The sequence below is a fragment of the Monodelphis domestica genome, chromosome 6 (genome assembly GCF_027887165.1).
Source record: "Monodelphis domestica isolate mMonDom1 chromosome 6, mMonDom1.pri, whole genome shotgun sequence".
Lineage (NCBI taxonomy): Eukaryota > Metazoa > Chordata > Mammalia > Didelphimorphia > Didelphidae > Monodelphis > Monodelphis domestica.
In genome coordinates this window covers 195,173,073-195,193,301 of record NC_077232.1, presented here as the reverse complement: position 1 = coordinate 195,193,301, position 20,229 = coordinate 195,173,073, and the positions used below count along the sequence as shown (strand labels likewise).

Genomic DNA, 20,229 nt, shown 5'->3' with positions numbered 1-20,229 from the left:
TTCTGAGAGGGATTTGTTCCAGGCTACCTTGTAATAAAAGGTAGTAACTTGAGGGATGCCAGACTTGAGAGGCAGGTAGTTGAAAAGGGTCCAAAGCTGACCAAGGTAGTGGGTGATATAAGGGCAGATCAGTGGAATAGGTCCTGGATTTTGTGACCTGGTTAAGTGTAGAAGCAGAGAGAGAAATTAATTATGAGAGTGTGTAAAAACCTCGGTTCCCTCATCTGTACAATGGATACAATAATTAATACTCATCTTTGATGATCAGATGAAGTACTATAGCATATAAAGTGCTTTGCAAATTTTAAGCAACTATATACATGTTAATTCTTATTATTTCTCTGCTTAATAACTATTCTTCTAAGACCTTGCCCCGATTTGGGGTTGGTTCTCTATTACTTTGAAAATATTTGTATTTTTTCATTTTATATTTATGCTGCATACAAGTGCAATTGTAGCCTCCCCCAGAAGTATAAGCTTTTTGAAAGTCAGGCTTGGTCCATTCTTTGCCCTTGAATTCCCGGTTCCTAGCACAGTGTCTGACAAAAAAAAGATGGTGTTTTTCTAAATGCTTATTGATTGATTAATTGAGAAAAAGGATGGGTCTGTGAGTCCGAGTATGGCCCAGGGGGTATGAATCATAAGTGCTTTAAAGGACAGTGTTTGTTTAGGTCAAGATTCTGGGAAGCTGCAGGTGCTCTCAGACTTGCAGCTGTGGAATCCAGAAATATTTATCAACGTGGAGAGAATGGTCCTGGGGCTAGGTGGAGGTTTCCCTATTCCACTGATGAGCTGAACCCTGAGGCTGAACATGTGGGGAGTCCCAGCAGCAATCCTTAGGAGTGGCGAGGTCATCATAACTGGAAGGAGTGATGGTGATGCATCTTGTTGAATGATTGGCGTCTTGGTGTATGTCCTCCCTGTTGGGCGTAGTCTGCGTTCTCAGTTGTCCTTGCTTTTAGAAAGAGAAAGTCTGAGGTGGGTAGGAACTGATTGGGCACCAGAGTCGCAGGGCAGGTGCGTGGGGGAGAGCGACCATAAAGAAATATTGGTTCTTGATTATTTTGGTCTCAAACAGGGATCTGGGAAGGACACACTTAAAACCCTGCAGGATTTACAGTCAGATACAGATGCATGGGGGCTAGAGCCTGTAACAGTTCTTTGCTTATAGATAAGGAAATATCTGGAGATGGGGTCGGGAATAGTGAGGGAAGTCCCGTGGAAGGGAGGCAGGATGAGTTCCGTGATCCATCAGAGAATGGTCCCCGAGTAATGTGGCAACAGATAGCAAGAGAGATCCAGGTAGGCAGCTGGTGTCAGAGATATCTGAGCTGAACATAGCAAGGATGAATTATGGCCCCAGACAGACTTACTGGCTGGGTGACCCTGGACAATTCTAGGGTCTAAACTAGTTTCCAGACAAGGCTTTGGGATGTAGAAGGACCAATCAAGAAGAAACAAAGTCTATAGAATGTAAGATTCAGGGCAGAGTACCCAGGCTTCATTAGAAGCATAGGGGAAGTGGGTGAACAGACTATGATTGGGGGTCTATTAGCAATAATAGTACCAAAGATATTAAGATATTTGGGGTTGAAACTGAGATAGGAAACTCCCAGGGAGAGAATCCTCTTACAAGTGTGGATCCACTACTTTTCAGCCTGGAGAATTTAAGTAACTTGCCCAGATTCACATACCCAGCATGGTTCAGAGGCAATACTTGAAATCAGATCTTTCCAGCCCTGAGATTAATCTTCATCCTTTCTGCCAGGTTGTCTCCATACATATAAATGGTTGGCATGTATATAGCACTTTAAAGTTTTAAAAAATGGTTTACATTCAATCTATTCAAAAGCCCTGAGAAGAGAGTATAATTCATATCCTCTGATTTTAGATTTCAGTGGGAAAAAAGACATTTAGTTAATCTAGTTTACTCTTTCCCCATTTTTTAAATAAAAAAAAAACCCTGAGGTCCAAAAATGAGATTTGAACCCAGTTTCTCTTGATTTCAAATCAAGCATTCTTTCTACTACATCACACTGAGAGTATGAGGGAGGGAGTTTGGTTACAAATGAACAAGAGATGGGTTAAGTTATCAGAACTAGGATATAAATCCAGGGTGAGACCAGCATGAAGTCTGAGCAGAAGCTGAATGTCCTAAGTTACAGTCTTATCATTTCTTACTCTTGTATTATTATTGTGACTGCATTGGGCCCAGGATCTGGGTTGGAGCTAAGTGAATAGGGGGCATTTTTATTGTTCAGTCCTTCCATCATATCTGACTCTTTATGATCCAATTTGGACTTTTCTTGGCCAAAAAAAAAATTGAGTGGTTTGCCATTTCCTTTTCTAGCTCATTTTATAGATGTGGAACTGAGGCAATCAGTTATGTGACTTGCCCAGGATCATAATTGTAAAAGAGGATAGGAAATATCAGTTGGTGTTAATTTGGGAAATTTCAGTCTGAGGAATCTATTTTTTCTTTTTTATTCTTTTTTTCTTTTTTTTCATATATATATATATATATATATATATATATATATATATATAAAGTTTTAGTCTTTTGGCACTGATTAATTATTTTTGAACAAGAGACAGTAAGGATAGAATTTCACATGGCCAAGAATGAATATTTTCTTTGAAAAACTTGAACATTTTTCTTGTTCCAGAATTTCATAGTCATGAAAGAAAGGAAACATCTTACAAAGTATTAGATTTCTAGGCTTTATAAGGATAGTACTGAAGAGTGATGGTCAACGAAGACAATTAATAGTCCTCAGAGGATGTGGCTATGCCTATAGGAAGAAAAATAAAAGATATGGTTCAAGTTGTGATATAGAATTGTAACCAGAATTAGAGTGAAGACAGAGTTCATTGGAATCAAGAAATGTGGAGGGCTAGGTAGAAGTTGTGAAGGAGAAGCTGGAGGGAGATGAGCAGAGGGTAAAACACAAAACTATCTGGGTAGTGTAGGAAAAGAAAACCAAAAATGCCACTGAATGACTTCTTTATGGCCTCCTCCTTATCCAGTGATTTTTGATGACGGTCGTGTATTGGCCATTCAGACATTATTCAGATATTGAACCTAGTTGGAATGAGATTGGTTATGAAGGACACAATGTTTGATAATTGTTTTGATGGGAAATGAGATAGAATATAAATAACACGTTCATTTAGCTGGAGTTGTCTTGATTAGAAACAGCTATGATTTAATGTGTAAAACCATCAGGAGAGGGAACAGGGTATAAGTAGGGGAACAGCTCAAGGTGGTCTATCTCAGATATTTATGAAGCTTCTAAAAGGACAGCATAGAGCTGGATCAGTGAAGTTTGGGTCTTTCTATTTTTATTCTGTAGGCCTAACTTAAATAACCAACTAGGAAAGTTTTCTTGCTGAGCTGTAAGGATAATGGTACCAAAAAGGAAGGAGGGGAAAAAAATACCTTGGTAGGAGAAGTAAATCTGTCTAAAAATATCCCCATGAGCAGGAAATTTGGCAGAAACACCTGGATTCTTTTGAGTTAATTTTAGTTAGTGAAATGCTTAAAACATACGTTTTCTTAAATAATGAGAAGCGGACAAATACAGCAGGCTACATTGGACAAAACCGTATCTTTATATTGAATTAAAAGGTGAGAAGATATTTGAATTCCATCGTGCCATATCATGTATTCTCCTGAAGTTCAGTAGTCAGTTTGAAGCTGTTTCCTTTAAAAACAAACTAAAAAAAAATCCCCAACTCTTCCTTAAACACCACCTCCTTTGGGGATGACTACTGAATTGCCACCACAATAGAAATACAGACATGAACTATGGTGCTTAGGAATGCACTAGTCAAAAATGGGAGTGTTTCAACATGAGCAGTCTACTCCTATATCTGTGAGAGTTGCACTATTGGACATTACAAAGCTGTACTCTCCCCTTAAAAATAAAAAGCAGAAATTTCTACAGAATGTTCCTCTAGTAACTGGCAGCCAAAGAGCCACTAAAGTCTAAGGAGTGGATTATAAAGTTGAGGGTGGATTATTTTTAGACTGACTATGAATGGCAATGGAGGGATCTAGATAGATTTCTGAGAAAAGCTAGGGAGAAAAAAATAATCTCAGGAAGCCCAAAGAAAATGAATTGTAGAGAGAGCCTGGATGTACTGGTTATTAGTTGTCTAGACAACAGCAACAGCAGGAAGGCTTTATTTATCACTTCTTGAAAAGTATAACAAAGAAGGCAAGAGATTGTTCTAAAGGAACACCAATATATACATGAACACTTATCTTTTTTTTTCCCACTTGGGTTGGGGGGTGGATCTGAAGTGTGATTTTATTGGTGTATAGTATATCTAGTGTAGAATTTCTCTAAAGAATTACAAATGGGCCACTCATCTGTAACATTTAGCCTTAGAGAATCGATCTTGGGCACCAAGACATAATATTTTGATCATAGTAACACAACTAATATGTGTCAATAGCAAAACTTGAAACAAGGACTTCAAAGTCTCTTTTGATTAGATTTAAATGTCTATAAATACATTTATAGAGAGGTATCTCTTTGTGTGTATATATATATACATATATATATATATATATATGAAAAAATACATATATCCACTGGTTTTATAAGGGCTATGTGTACATATATATAACCACATGCTTAGATAAATGTATATATAAGAACATATAAAGCCACTTATAAAACTGGCATATAAAAGTAGACACATGTATACATATATGTTTATATATATATACTTAATGCTATTTTGCAATAATCTTTGGTCTTTCTGTTTACTGATTATATGAATGGGTACAATTAAATTTAATTGGATAATATTTTGCAAGAGGAAAGTTGAGCTCCACACAAGAAACATTTCTTAATCGTGAGGTCTGACAGACTCAGACTGCAGCATAGTCTTCCAAGGGAAATGGCTGAAGAAAGCATCATCATTTGAGTCATTCAAAACTAGATCGGACAAAGTACTTTAAAAACATACCATAGGAAACAACCTACTGTCAAGGGAATAGAAAAGAGAACCCAAATAGATCTTTTCCATCTCCAATTCTAGTTGATTTCTTGCAGTTTGAAAATAGATTGGCAGAATAAATATTCATTCACTGAAAAATGGGACATATTCTATAGAGTGTTATTTAATGCCAGCAAAGCTCTTTATAGCTACATCTTTGTTAGCATTTGTGGTACAGAGAAAAATAATCCAAATGTAAATGTGTTTTTATGAGCCTGTGCTAATAGTCAACAATACAGATGCAGAAAGCCCAATGTTCAGGGTGGGGTAGGAGGTGTCATTGTAGGATATTGTCCTCAAAGTGCTTTAAAGTCTAGTGAAACATCTACAATCTCTAGCTGCCTTGCTGACAGATTCAGATAGGTCTGAGCATCCATAGTACATCAGGGAATTTATATCTAGAAGTATATAGAAAGAAAGGATAGGTGAGTTGCATGAGGACTCCATAGTATTTCTTGGCTGATGCCTATACAGGGAGAAGGAATTGAGAGGTCCAGATTTCTGGATTCATTTTTTCTTCTGTACTCAACAGAACTACAGCAATGGTTTCCACATACTATCCCATTTATATTATGTTTCATTTTTTTTTACCCAGATATAGTCAAATAAATTATTTATGCAAATAAAATCTCTATTTTTCCCCAAACTTTTCTCAATTATCTTTGACTAATCATGATCCCTTTAAAACTATAAATGGTAAGCCTATATGATAGGACCTTTGCATCAGTTGGTTAGCCCATGTGACCCTTTGGACAAACTGTATCGTGACCCCTTGTGGCATCTGATTTGCTTTTCTGTCAACTTGGGGACAGATTCCTACACTCTTACCCACATTCGGGACAGGTTCCTGGCTTTCTGTTTTTCCACGTAAGCATATCTCTGTTCTTTTGGCCATATCCATGCCACTCTTCTACAAAATTTCTGACTCTTATAACTACTGGTCAACTCTCTTGAAGTATTAGCTTCCCTCACCAGCAATTTGCTCTAGGCTGTGTGTATGTAAATAGCCATGTAGGGCATCAAATTCTCCTCATGCACCATTTCTCTTTTTAGTGCAGGGATCATTCTTAATTAAGATCATTACAGAACTAGCTCACTATGACTGGCTTATCTTATCATTGCCTGTTCTAAGGCAGAATAGACAGTGTCAGGGATGGTGGGGTAGGGACAAGGAAAGAGGAGGAATGAGTGTGGGAGGATAGTGAGCAACCTTAGCCAATTTTCCCAAATAAGCTAAGTAGGTCTTTGGTGTCTTCCCTTTACAACTCTAGAAAACTGTTGGCAGGAAAAAAAAAAAAAGTAGACCTTTTCTTCAGTGAGTAGTGTGGCACCATTAAAAAACTTACTTTTAATTTTGCTAAACTAATCCAGTCCATTTTCCTCCTTTTGTTCACTTTTTCAACCTAATTTTTCATCTGAGGGACCCTTTTAATATAATAAGCTGATGGACAATCTCTATAGTTCATTCAATTGTTAACATAGCCTAAGCATTTTCTATCCCTTCATCCATTTGGTTTTTCCTGTATGAATAATTAGCCCAAACTCTTTTAGAGGGACCATAAACTCATTTAAGTGGCTCCAGTATTCCTGGTCTTCACTTATTCTACAGTGACATATGTAAACAGGACCTGGAACTCAGATCTATACCTCTGACTACAAGTCCAGAGCAGTCTTGTGCTCCATTCTCCCTCCCTTCCAGACAAAGTTATGGATGTCTTCAAATTTCAGTTTCTAGTAACAGGAAGAAAGTATGGTGCAATGGAAATTGAGTGTTGGATTTGGAGTCAAAAGATAACAGTTTAACTCTACATTCCTACCTGTGTGTGTGTCATCTTCATCTTTCACATTCCATTGCAAACTCCTTAAGGGCTGGGAGTGTTTTTTTTTCCTACCTTGGATCCCTACTGCTTAGCAAATTGTCAAGATTTTAATAGATGCTTAATGAATGATTGCTGACTTGACTATGTGACTGCAGGCATGGCATATCTGTACAAGAAGAGAGTTAGATCTCTAAATTTCCTTCCCTCTCTGAATCTCTAGTCCTGTCATCCTAGTAATATGATGTATATGTGGTTTGGATTACTGTCACAAGACAGATGGGAAAACTCTTGGGATTGAGGGCTACTATTTGTTTTCTTCACTAGTGTTTTCCCCAAAGAAAGACAAAGTATGAAGATTACACAATCCACCAGACAAATAGCCTCTTGGTCTTTGGGAGGCATCTGCCTTTGAGCATCATCATGATGGTAGATAATATGCATAGAAGCTTTAATGTTTGTGAAACACTTTATAGACATTATCTCATTTGAGCCTGAAAACAATTCTGTGAAATAGGTACTTCGGGTATAATTAATAATGCTGTTCTCTTTCCTCTTCTGCCCATTTTACAGATGAGGACACAAATTCAGAGAGGTTAGGTGATTTATTTGCCCTAGAAAATGTTAGAGGCAGAATTTGGATTCATGTCTTTTTGGTTCCAAGATTCTGCTATTATGTTTTAATTATACTGAAATTTTTATGCTGTAGGAGCTACAGTTCCTTTCTGGAATACAATTCTGGAATAAAGCAAGGGACTCTTCTGACCACATATCTATGTGTTATATCAAGAAGGGGCTTTGTATATTGACAGAGATGACTAGTTGTATTGATTTATCTGGCCTTTTTAATGCTAGGATAAGCTGGAGCTAATGAGTACTAACAGAATGCTTTTAAGGCTCATGAAATAATTTATATATATTATTTCTTTATGGCCTCAAAATTCTATCAGAATTATAATCCAATTTTATAGATGAGAAAAGCAAGTCTAATAGAGGTTAGATAATTGGCCTAAGATCCTAGAGTAGATAATTGGCCTAAGGTCCTAGAGTAGTAAATTTCAGAGTTGGTATTTAAAACCTGGGTTCATTGGACTCCAAACCCCACCCTCTGTCCTCTTACACCATGTGGCTTCTAGCTAGACTATGCAAGTCATGGTGGAATTATGGTGTGTGCCAAGTGATGAATTTACTCTTGACAGTTGCCTTTAAATTATTTCATTCTCTTTGATCTTGGGTGAGTCATTTCCTAATAAAGCCTTGAAAAACCCTCCTGTATATTCTTAAATGTTGGTGACTTAGTAGCCTGGCTTATTTTTTTTTTCAACCTTTGCATTTTCAGATCTACAACCGCTTAGATGTAAACTGCTGTGGATTCAGACCTCGGAAGGAGGATGCCTGTGGTCTGAAGGGAGTGAGGAGGAAATGTGATAACCCAGACACTGTGGAGCTAACACACATTGTTCAAAGAAAGCATGACTCAAGGCACTTGGTCTTTATAGACAATAAAGGTTTCTTTGACAGAAGTGAAGATAATTTAAATTTCAAATTATTAGAAGGAATCAAAGAGTAAGTTTTTGGATTATAATAATAATGAGCTCATACACTTTTCAGAGCAGAAAAAATAGCAAGGCTCAGAGAGAAATTAAGCTTTAGGCACTACTTCTAACAGAAATGTACTTTGTGTCTCTTAGGGAAGGAGCCTGGAGCTAGGGAAGTAATGCTAAGTAGAGCAAAACCAAAGTATGGAGGAATTATCTCCATTACCACCTCATGGCTACTAATACATTGTCACTTTCAAAGGTCATTGATTTCATTGGTGTGATTTCATTGGGCTTCCACCAATGCAAAGGACAACCCTTTCACACCTTCCCCATCCTGTATGCCAAACCAAGTTAGCACTTATTAACTACTACATACTAAGCCATTAAGACAGGCACTATCTTAAGCACTGGGCATTCAACAACGAAGAATGAAACCATTTCTACTTTCAAGAATTTTGTATTCTGTTCAAGAAGATGCTATTTACATATATAAGTATTTGTAGTATAAGTATACAGAATAAATAGAAAATAAATATCTTGTATCTTTTATACCTTGTACAAAGTAGTTAAATTCAAGGTAATTAGTTAGGGAAAGCACTAACATTTGCTGGGATGAGGAAAAGCTTTTTGTAGAAAGTAGTGTTTAAACTTTGTCTTGAAGGAAAAGTTAAAGAGGGTTTCCTGGAAATGGGGGTAAGGGGAAAAGTGTATATTCTAGAACTGGGGGGTACTTTAAAGGCAAAGGCATTAAGGTGGAGGATGGAGTTCTGGGTGAAGAACAGAGAGAAGTTCAGTTCGGCTGGGCCACAAAGTAAAGGAAAGCTAGTTATGTCTCAGGAGAATGGAAAGGTATATCAGGGCAGATTTTGAAAGGTTTTAGAAGCTGAATTGGAAAAGTTATAGTCCATCCTGGAGGCAATAGGGAACAACCAGAATTTCTGGAGTACAAGAGTGATGTGGTCAGATCTGTGTTTAAAGAACATCACTTTGCCCCCTATCTGGGTAGTCTTGTACCAGGGAAAGTCTTGAGGCAGAGAAACTAATTAGGGAGTAATCACAATAGCCCAGATGGCAAGGGTCTGAACTGAGATGGTAGAATAGAGTAGGCAGTAGATTGTGAGTAAATAGAAGTTTTCAGATATAAAGGATGTTGTAGAGTTTTAATTTCCAATAACATCATGAGTCTATCACCTTCTCCAGTCTTATATATCCTTTATCTTTGAGATTAGGTAGAGTCTACAGAAGGTGGGCCTGTGGAAAGAAGAGATGGTGGCTCTTATGCAAAGATCATCTTAACTAATGTTGGAGCATCTTATCCCTATGGGAGATATAGGATGACAAATTGTTTAGTGCTAACAACTTGTGAAGATTGTCTCCTGAGTTATAGAGTAGTTATGATCTCCACTGGTAGAAGGAGTACTCATAGTGACACAATTAAAGATTTTAAATAAATAAATAAATAAATAAACAAACAAACAAATAAATAAATAAATAAATAAATAAATATTGAAGATGTTACTAATACCATTATCTAGTGATATGGTAATACCATTATCTAATGGTGTACCAGTATCTAGTGGTATCAAGTCTTGGGCGGGGGGAAGAAAGTTTGCATCATGTACTTTTAGTTTTAATCTTTATTATTAACATTTTCTTTTTCACTTTTTAAAGTGTCAATAATTAGCAAAATGATAAATCAGAATCTTGTTTGAGCATTTGTCAATTTCAAATTTGTTGTTTATGCTCACTATTAAAATTTAACCATCAGGACTTGGAGCAAGACTGAGCTAGCTCCAGGACACTGCTGCCACCACCCAAAGCTACCATTGATTTTGTGTTCACACACACACACACACACACACACTCTCACTCAAATTATATATGATAAGTATGTACTTATATTACAATATAACATATATGTCATATATAACCCATAAAGGACTATGGAAATATAAGCTATTTTATAAATATATATAAATACAAAATATTTTCAAATCTATGCCACATTTGAACTTTATAGTTACTATGAGAGGGAGTGGGTTATGATTATCCCTGTTTTAGGGATGAGGAAACTGTGGCTCAGAGAGATTAAATAAGAATGTGGGTTTTGGGGGAATTTTTTGGAATTTAAGGAAATTCTATGTTCATGATATTCTTCAGAATTCCAATTTAGTTTTCCTTAGAGATTGCTTTATTGATGTATGAATTTTTTTGTATATCTTTTTTGTGGACTGAAGGAAGGTTGAAGACTTGTTGTCTTTCCATTCTTATTGTACCCAAGCCATCTTTTTGTAGGAAGTCAGGCAACTAGATTGCAATTTAGTGTATGTGCTAAAATAACTAATTTACTACATATATATATATATATATATATATAATCTGATTTCACTAGGTTAACTGTTAGGTATAATATATTAGGGCCAGTTTTTGGTTTGGGAAGGGTAGCCAAGCTCAGGGCAGGTAGAGCCAGACCCTGAGCTAATAAACACAGATAAAATATATAAACACAGGTCAATTTGGATTTAATACATAACGGAAAGGTGGAAAGGGGATTTGGGATTATCCATTCTAATTTTAATCTATCCCCTGAAAAGGGATTTCTTCTTAGAGAATTCCTTACTTTACTTCTCCCTAACTCAAATCTACAATTCATAATCTTAACTAAACACTCAACTGTACCTCACTCCCCCTTGTTAGAATTAAGGAAAGGGTCTATGTAAGGCTTTGCTAAGGCAAGGGAAGGTCTTAGATCCAAAAGGATCCAGACTTGATCTCACGGACTTGTATCAGGATCAGGTTCACCAGGGATAGCCTTGATGACAAACAGCAAAATAAGAAATCAGGAAAAGAATAGACTCCAAGAAAACTGCAGCTGACACTTCCAGAGATTATCCAGAGATCCCAACTGTCTTTCTCCTAGCCTAAACCCCTTCCAAAGTTCTAGAATCTTCCTGCTGGTCTCATGCCACTTCCCTGCAAAATGCCATCACTTTCCTTACAACAGTGCCCATTAGGAAGGATGTTATGTAATAAATAGGTCTCCTTAAAAGCCTCCTTAAGTTATGGATCCCTACACATAATAGTCACCAGGAGTGCGGGAGTGCTCATCAGGGACTATTCATCTTGAGTTTCTCTCTCTCTCTCTTTCTCTCTCTCTCTCTCTCTCTTTCTCTCTCTCTCTCTCTCTCTCTCTCTCTCTCTCTCTCTCTCTCTCTCTCTCTCTCTCTCTCTCTCTCTCTCTCTCTCTTACTAGAACTAGACTTTTAGATGTGAGGAATGAGTTTAAATTAGAAGCTTTTAAAAATGTATAACTTGTGTGCATTGAAAGGCAAAATGGAAATGTAATTAATTCAAGATTTATTTAGACAATAGATTCATTAATCAGTTCATTTGGAAGAATCAAGAAATACATACTATTTTGTATTTAGAAAACATTTTTCTCCCTTTGAGAAGATTGGATTTGTTTTTAAGGATATCTTCCTCTCTCCCTCCTCTGATTGCAATAGTTTCTTCTCATATATGCTACTCTCCTGTTACAAATAAATAAGTTGGACATCTAAAGACTTTACAAATCATGGATTATTCATTCTTCATTGCATAAATTTTTATTTAATTAATAGTATAGCCACTCAATTATACTGTAAGTTTCTCCAGGAAGTTCAAAGTAGCTTGTAAGTATATAGTTCCACATTTAACACCCCGTTCTTCCCATTCTCAAATCTCTCATAGGATCCTTTCTTTATGCCTTCTTTCAAGAGGGTCATATTACTTGCCTCTACCCACAAAGCATGGCTAGATAGATGCTTCAAGGCTTCTATCAAACAGACTATCATTCTCAGCCTACTTAATTCGGAATTGAGGAAGTTATAGAGAGCCCTCATATTTAGTCACCCTATATATTGGTACTTTTACTAGCATCCATGAAAAATATATATGCTAAAATTATTAATATAGTTCTTGTTAAAAATTACCTGCCCCATTCCTTTATTTATTATGATTATTTTTAAATGTTAAAGTTTCCATCTTGGCATCAATACAGTATTGATTCCAAGGCAGAAGAGTAATAATGGTTAAGCAATGGGGGTTAAGTGACTTGCCCAGAGTCACTCAGCTAGGAAATGTCTGAGGTCATATTCTAACCTAGGACCTCTCATCTCTAGGCCTGACTCTTAATCCACTGAGCCACCTAGTTGCCCCACTTGTCCTATTTCCTAATGACAGCCTATAAGCATCCTCATTCTTTATGATCATTGAAAATTATCACCATGGATAAAGCAAAATAAATGATTAAAGAGATAAGGTCAAGCCACCCACTAAAAGCATTAATATCTATATGGATTAATTTCCAGGTATCAAAATGGGAATGATATTAAATTCACATAAATTGGATAACATTTTCTGATAATGTCATTGTTGAAGGACATGCCAATTGTGTGACAGTGACTTAAATGGTTTATTTTTTAATAAGATAATTAGGTACAGTAATATTTGGTGGATAAATAATGGTCAAAGTTTTTGATGAAAAATATAGTTCTTCTAAATAGTTTCTAGATTGAAATGACATTTTATTTTTTCAGGTTTCCTGAATCTGCAATTTCAATTCTGAAGAGTCATCACTTAAGGGAGAAGCTCCTTCAGTCCTTGTTTCTTGACAAAGTTTATTGGGAAAGCCAAGGAGGTCGACAAGGAATTGAAAAACTTATTGATGTGATAGAACAGAGGGCCAAGATTCTTCTCACCTACATCAATGCACATGGAGCCAAAGTATTGCCTATGAATCAATGACTTTGAAGGACCTGTCATTAAAGTAAAAACTGGGACAAAAAACAATAGGACATAGAAATACTTAAGTGCTCTTTCAAGACTCTTATAGAAATATTGTGAAAATATTTTCACTTCACAGAAAACATTCACTTTTCTCTTTCATAAGTATCAAACTGGACCCAGTAGACTGTAAGTTCTTTGAGAGCAGGAGCTTTTATTTCTATATTCCCCTAATACCCAGAAACATTGCCTTCTACTTTTCAAATGACTTTTTGTATTGGATTGGCCCAAATACTTGACTGTAGAATGGTTTCAAGGATTATCTGACCTGATTTTAGCAAACCAGTTAGTATCATAACCTGAATCCAGTTCATTTTTTAATTCAACAAATTTCTTTTCATCAATTATGTGCAAAGCACTATCACAAGCACTGAGAACATAAAAACTGAAACAATACAGTCCTTTCTTGAAGGTGCTCACATTTGTTTCTTTGCTTGGCAAAGGAGACCCAGATATATATATTGGTCATTTCTACAATGACTTCATAAAGAAAACCTTAATGATAACAGTGACCAAAAGTTACCTTGGTGCCATTCCCCCTCCTATGTTTTGGGGCACCTTAGGTCTATGATCCATTCAGAACTAAGATACCCAAAGAGGATATTAGGGCTGTCTCAGTATTGGCAATTGCGTATCTACAATTTACAGACAGCTCAAAGACTTCACTGATGTCCCTCATATATGTATTAGATCATTGATAAAAACACAGTGCATTCTGCAGTATTTCTACAAAAATCCCTGACATACCTATAAAGAAAACATTGTATTCTCAGATCTTCTGGAAATAAATTGCATTTAGAATAGAGAAAATTCAAATCTGACTATATTCATGGCTCTTCTTTTTCTAAAGAGAGATCTAAATTATATCTTATGGCTTGGAACCAAGTGATTCTGAGACTGGAAATTGATTATTTAGAAATATATATTTATATATACATATATATATATACACACACAGAGATGCACACACAAAGAACTTTTGATTTTTTTAGAGTGAGAGGGAAAAGAATTTAATTTGTGATTTTTTTGAAGAATATATACAATAAAGTCAGTTTTATGACCCATTAACATTTTTCTCACATTTGGTTAGTATGATAATAAATTTTTGAATGCAGTTCACATCAGTTGTAAGATATAAACTTATTTCTTAACTATCAAGGAGAAAAATATTGTGAGTTAAATCCTGACATTAGTGAGTTTCTTCAGAGAAAGCACAATTCTAACATCAAGGCCAGTTCCCATCTCTTCCTTAATGCCTTACCTTAATGCCCTATTCATATTAACATGGATGAACCTACGCTTCTAGGAAGGAAAGGGTATAAGCATTTGTGTAGTGCCTAGTATGTGCCAGGTACAATGCTAAGTACTTTTTATAAGCATTTTCTCATTTGATCCCGACAATAACCCTGTGAGTTAGGTACTATTATTCTCATTTTACAGTAGAGGAAAGTAATTATTGGGTCTCATTACCTTCTAATATTTTTGAAGAACTAAATGGATATTTCTATATTGATTCCTAAACTTTATTTTAAAAATTATTTTGGAAAGGCTACTCTTTTTTTTAGCTTTGTTTTGCTTACTTGAGAAATTAATATTAGGAGTTCATTTGAAAATTGTTTACAAAAAAAGAATACCACTCCATTCCACATCCAAAGCTGTATGCTGCTCTTAATGTGTCCTACATTTTCTATCATTTAAAAATAAAGAATAAATAGCAATGTTGATAGTTTTATAAATCATATTTTAAGTAAATGATGATTTTTCCCCTGTGGATCAATTTTAATTTGTATCTGCAGAAATTAAAAATAAGATAAATATTAAATGTAAGAGAATATGGGAGTAAAGATATCATTGGATCTTCTGTTACTGGGTTTTCAAGACATTTGTCCTGTATTGCCTTCAAGTGACACTCACTTATTGTCAGGGCTTACTCTCAGAAAAATGGTTATTAGAATTAGTCTTCAGCATTCCTATATATTCTCTTATTCCTTAGTGCCATTTCTTTAGATATTTTCTAACTGTGTGATCTTGGGTAAGTCACTAAACCATTTTGGTCACTAGTTATTTCTTCATCTATAAAATGATGGGGTTAGACTTGACCTCTGTGCTTACTTCTCTAGCTTTAAGTCCAGGATCTATGATCCAATGATATGAGGAAATGGTGGTCAGAAAAGGGTATTTGCTCTGGTAGCTCAAAGAAATATTAATTTGACCCACAGGGGAATCATTTGACACACATCATTTTGAGAAGCAATGATAGTATTGATTTGGTTAAGGTCACCAGAGTAAAAGGTAGAAAATGGGGATAAAGGTGCATGAGGGGAGCAGAATTTGGTGGAAGGATTTTTCTTATGGAGAATTCCCTATAAAGGACCAAAAAAAAAAGACTCCTGATTTGATGCATTATCATTTCTAGGCAACATATTTGACTTTTAATAGAGACTTTCTGGAAATCACATATTTCAGTCCAAAGGATTAATTTAAATGGTGGGAATTCCAAGCAACATGGATGGTTATTGGGAGAGATATTTGGCAGGTAGCCTTTTGGGTGCCATTTAAGTATTGCATTGAGGGTGGCCTCATCTTCCTATACATAAGGAGGCCCAGATTAATTTAAAGGCTTAATGTAGAATTTGAAGCAAATAAATACAAGTTCCAGGAACATCTGTTCATTTCACTTGTGCTCACTCTTTTATTACCTATTTTATTAAAATGAAATTGGTGAATAATTCATGATGTATTATTTATGAATAATGAATTGCTAAAGGCCGAGCTTTTAATTCTCAGAGCTAATGTCCTTCATTTTTCTTTCTGAAAGCAAAAATGGTGTTAATAATGAGAAAACTCTGCTTATTTCTAACAAATCGAGTTCCTTCCTCTATGGTTTGGTTCACCTCAGCACATTCCCTTACTTCTAAGCTGGTAACAAATTTGAAAAGGTTGATTAACTTCAGCCAAAAGATATGGCAAGTAAGGAATCTTCTTGAAAGATTCATTTCCTTTAAACAGATGATGTTAAGGTGACTAATCTATCTCTCCAAGAATGAATAAAATAGGTGAGATGTTCTTTAAATGGTAGACTTCCTTTTTCATTGGATATAGACTTGGTTTAACAAATCCCATGTAAATGAATGTTCAATCTTTATTCAATAGTGAACTGAGCCTGCCAGCTATCAGTTGATTTGACATTTTCATCCTTAGAAAGCTGTAGGCTCTAGAATTCATCCTTAAGCATCTGAAAGGTTGTCATGTAGAGGATGGACTAAACTTGTTCCATCTGGCTCAATAGGGCAGAACCACCAGCAATGGAGAGTGATTGCCAAGAGTCTTCCAATCAGAGCTGTCCAAAAGTGGAATGAGTCATTTAGAGTGGTGGTGGGTTCTTGTAAGTGGGTGTCAAAGGTTGGGTGATCCCCTGTTGAGTATATTATGGTGGGAATTTCTTTTTCATATGGGTTGTACCAGATGGCCACTGAGGTCCCTTTAACTTTCAAATTCTGTGATGAGTCAATCTACATGCTGAAGTGTGCAAGGTAGTATGTGGCAACTTGTTGAATTATATTGTAAATTGCTTTTTGGGGCTTAGTCTCAGGCATGTATTTTTATGCCTGTGGGGTGACATGGACTTTATGTTTACAAGCTATCTTTTAGCACCAATATTTATTGAGTTTATTGGGTACTAGTGAACCTTTCCAGAGCATAAAGAAGACATGTTCCTTAACCTCAAAGAGTTTACCATCTGTTAAACTGTGTACTGGTCTGATTTATGTTGCTGTGATTTTAAATGTCTGGGGCCACTATGAATTGGATGTATCCAATAAAAAATGCTGAGAATTGGACACATTACTATACTATCCCATGATCTCAAACAATACTCTTTTGAGTGAAGGGCAGATAAAGACAGAGCCAGAGTAAGTTTCAATATTAAAGAAATAAATGTTCTATGGAACAAGGGAAAATGAAACCAGGGGATAACATGGTTGAAGACAGAGATCATAAAGATCACAGGGACCTTAGTGCTCATTTAATTTAACCCTTCATATTACAGGGAAGGAAAAGGACATCCCAAAAGTTTTTGGCCTGTCCATGGAAAGAAACAAACATTTTATTAAATATCTATTAAATGCCAGTCTCTGGCTAAGTAAGCACTTTACAAATATTTATCTAATTTTATCTTTATGGCAACCTTGGGAGGGTAAAATTATTATTACTATTTTACAGTTGATAAAATGTAGACAGAAGTATGATGACTTGTCTAGGGTCCCATAGCTAGTAAGTAGCTGAGGTCAAATTGAACTACCGTCTTCCTAATTTTAAAGTCCCCTGGGTCTATTTATTGGACCTACTAGCTATGAGTGAATGCTTTGGTGGATCCTTTAAACCTGGAAAGACTTTGATAATGGGTTGAGATGTATTCTCTTTTCTCAATTGTCTATGGACTACCTTAGCTAAGTTTATAAAGGCTCATCACTAGAGAGTTGGATACTTAGGCAATAAACTTTTTGGCCAAAGCAACCCATGAAACAATATTTTTAGGAGAAGGCCTTCGCAAGTTGATTGAAAAATGTTCTTTGAAGTACAGAAGTCAGAATATAAGTAATATTGATTTTTTCAATAACTTTTCTTTTTCTTGGTGTAAAAATAGATTCTGGATTTCCTTTTATGTCAGGATTATTAGATGAGGGAAATATTGTACATATCATTTTCTTAGAATTTAGAAAGCTTTTGACAAAATCTTTCACACTATTCTTTCATAAAAAATAGAAAAATATGGGCTAGAAAATAATGTAGTTAGGAAGATTCAGAACTGGTTGAAGGAACCAAACCCAGAGTTGTTATTAAATTTTCCATATAAATTTAGAAGGAAGTCCAATAGAGTTCCTCAGTTGTCTGCTTTTGGCCTTCTGCTTTTTAACATTCTAATCAATTACTTAGATGAAGCTATTGTCATACTCATAAAATTTGTAGATGACATGGCTTGGAGAGATAGTTCAGACATTGGGTTATATAATATAATGAATACATTGGGCCCAATTTAACAAAGTGAAATTAATACAGATAAATGTAAAATCTTACATTAAGTTTTAAAAAATCTCAACTTCGTAAATATAATATGAAAGCATCATATGTAGACAGTAATTTTGAAAAAAGAGACTTGAGGCTTTTTGTAGACTACATGTTAAATGTCAATAATAGAATATTTGATATCCAAGAAATAGAGTGTGACCTTAGGCTTCATTAAGGAGCATCTAGTTTCCAAGAATGGGGGCTGGGGGATTAGCCTTGCTGTATACTTCCCCGGTAAGACCACATTTGGAGTATTGCATGAAATTTTGGCCATCTTGGCCCTGGAAGGCAGGAATAATGGGTGCAAATTGCATAAAGGAAATTTAGGCTTGCTTTAAGAAAATATTTCCTTACCATTTAGAGTTCTCAAGACCTGAAATCTGCTGCTCTTGGAAAAAGAGGATATTTCTCCAATGGAGCTTACAAACAAAGATTGGAAGACCCCTTATTTATTATTCTTCATGTGAAGACTCCCGCAGAATGGACGAATGAGAAAAATTTGTTCCAATGGCCATGACAGTGGCTGACCTATGCACTGTGGAGCCCTCTGAGCTTGGTCAGATATTGAAGAGGCCAATGCCATTCATCACCAGTAATCCTGACTTTTATCTTGCCACTGGACTTGGATGACTGAAAGAGAAAGTGAGGCTGCTGAGTTTGTATAACTCACTTTGTAAAATTCACTCACAAGATAAGGTATCACCCCATGATGTCATCAGTCCTCTTTCAAATGAAGGAAGAATGAACAACATACTACAGAAGGGTGTCTTATTCTGATGCAGTTTGGATTAGGTTAAGCCTCAGAGGTCTTTTCCAACTATGAGTCTATAATTCCCAGTAAAAATGGGCTTTTAGGTTCCTTTTTAATATAATAACTCCTCAGTCTTTGAGATAGCCACTAATCCAGTCAATTAACTTATCTTAAGTATATCTGATTAATTAAAAACAAATAAAAAATAACTTCCTATGGCACCTCAAAAAACCCTTAAGTGATCAAAACATGTCAGAATGCTCAACTACTAAAGCTCATACACTTTCTTCAGAGATAAATCCCTTTTGACCTTATTTTGGGGTCTACTTCTGCTTTTGACACAGTTATAACAAAATTGAGTATTTGGTTTTCCAGTTTTCAGTTTTGGAAACTGGCAATTATTAGAAAAAAGGATTGTGTTTAGTGCTTCTAGAGACAGACACTCAACACAAACCATATAGGAAGAAATAGCTAAAAGCCTTAGGCAATGGGAAAAAAATATTAAAAACAAAAACCCCAAATCCAAAAAAAGTACATCAATTTGGGACCATGTATTTCTTAACACAGATATCTATTTCTGCATAGCTTGACATTCTCAGTACATTGTTGTATAGTACAATGATCAATAAGTAATAAAATGCTTTAATCTGAATGAGGTAGATTATGAATATAAACATACTGATTCTATAGATGAAAAAACAGACTCAGGAAAGTTCTTTTATTTGTCCAATGTCTTATAGCAGGTAAGTGGAAGAATCAGACCCTGAACCCACATCTTTTTTTTTTTTTAATTTTCTAAACTCTTACCTTTCTTCATAGAATCAATACTATGTATTTGGTTCCAAGGCAGAAAAACAGTAAGGGCTAGGAAATGGAGGGGGGCTAAGTAACTAGCCCAGGATCTCTCAGCTAAGAAGTGCCTGAGGTCAGATTTGAACCTAAGACTTCCCATCTCTAGGCCTGGCTCTTAATCCTCAGTCAACCTGTTACCCCCTTGAACCTAAATATTAAAGCAGATAAGTAGTGAAATGGATAGAGCACCAAGTTAGGAATAAACCCCAAGTTCAATTCCACTCTTAGCCACTTATTAGCTATCCTGACCCTTCCTCTCTGTCTCAGTTTCCTTAGCTATAAAAAAAAGGGATGATAATATCACCTAATTCCTAGGACTGTTAAATATCAAATGAATTATTTGTAAACTATTTAGCACAGTGTCTGG

General features: G+C 35.8%; 1 protein-coding gene across 6 annotated transcripts in view; it reads left to right on the top strand.

Moving 5' to 3' along the window:
* Positions 1 to 16,939, top strand: part of GASK1B (golgi associated kinase 1B) — a 68,262-nt gene extending 51,323 nt beyond the window's left edge. For all 6 annotated transcript variants that reach the window (XM_056802815.1, XM_056802813.1, XM_056802814.1 and 3 more), the window contains 2 exons: positions 8,167 to 8,393; positions 12,946 to 16,939. In XM_056802815.1, coding sequence (XP_056658793.1) covers positions 8,167 to 8,393; positions 12,946 to 13,153 — 435 coding nt within the window. In that variant the 3' untranslated portion in view covers positions 13,154 to 16,939. The remainder of the gene's footprint in view (positions 1 to 8,166; positions 8,394 to 12,945) is intronic.
* Positions 16,940 to 20,229: the final 3,290 nt, after the last annotated feature.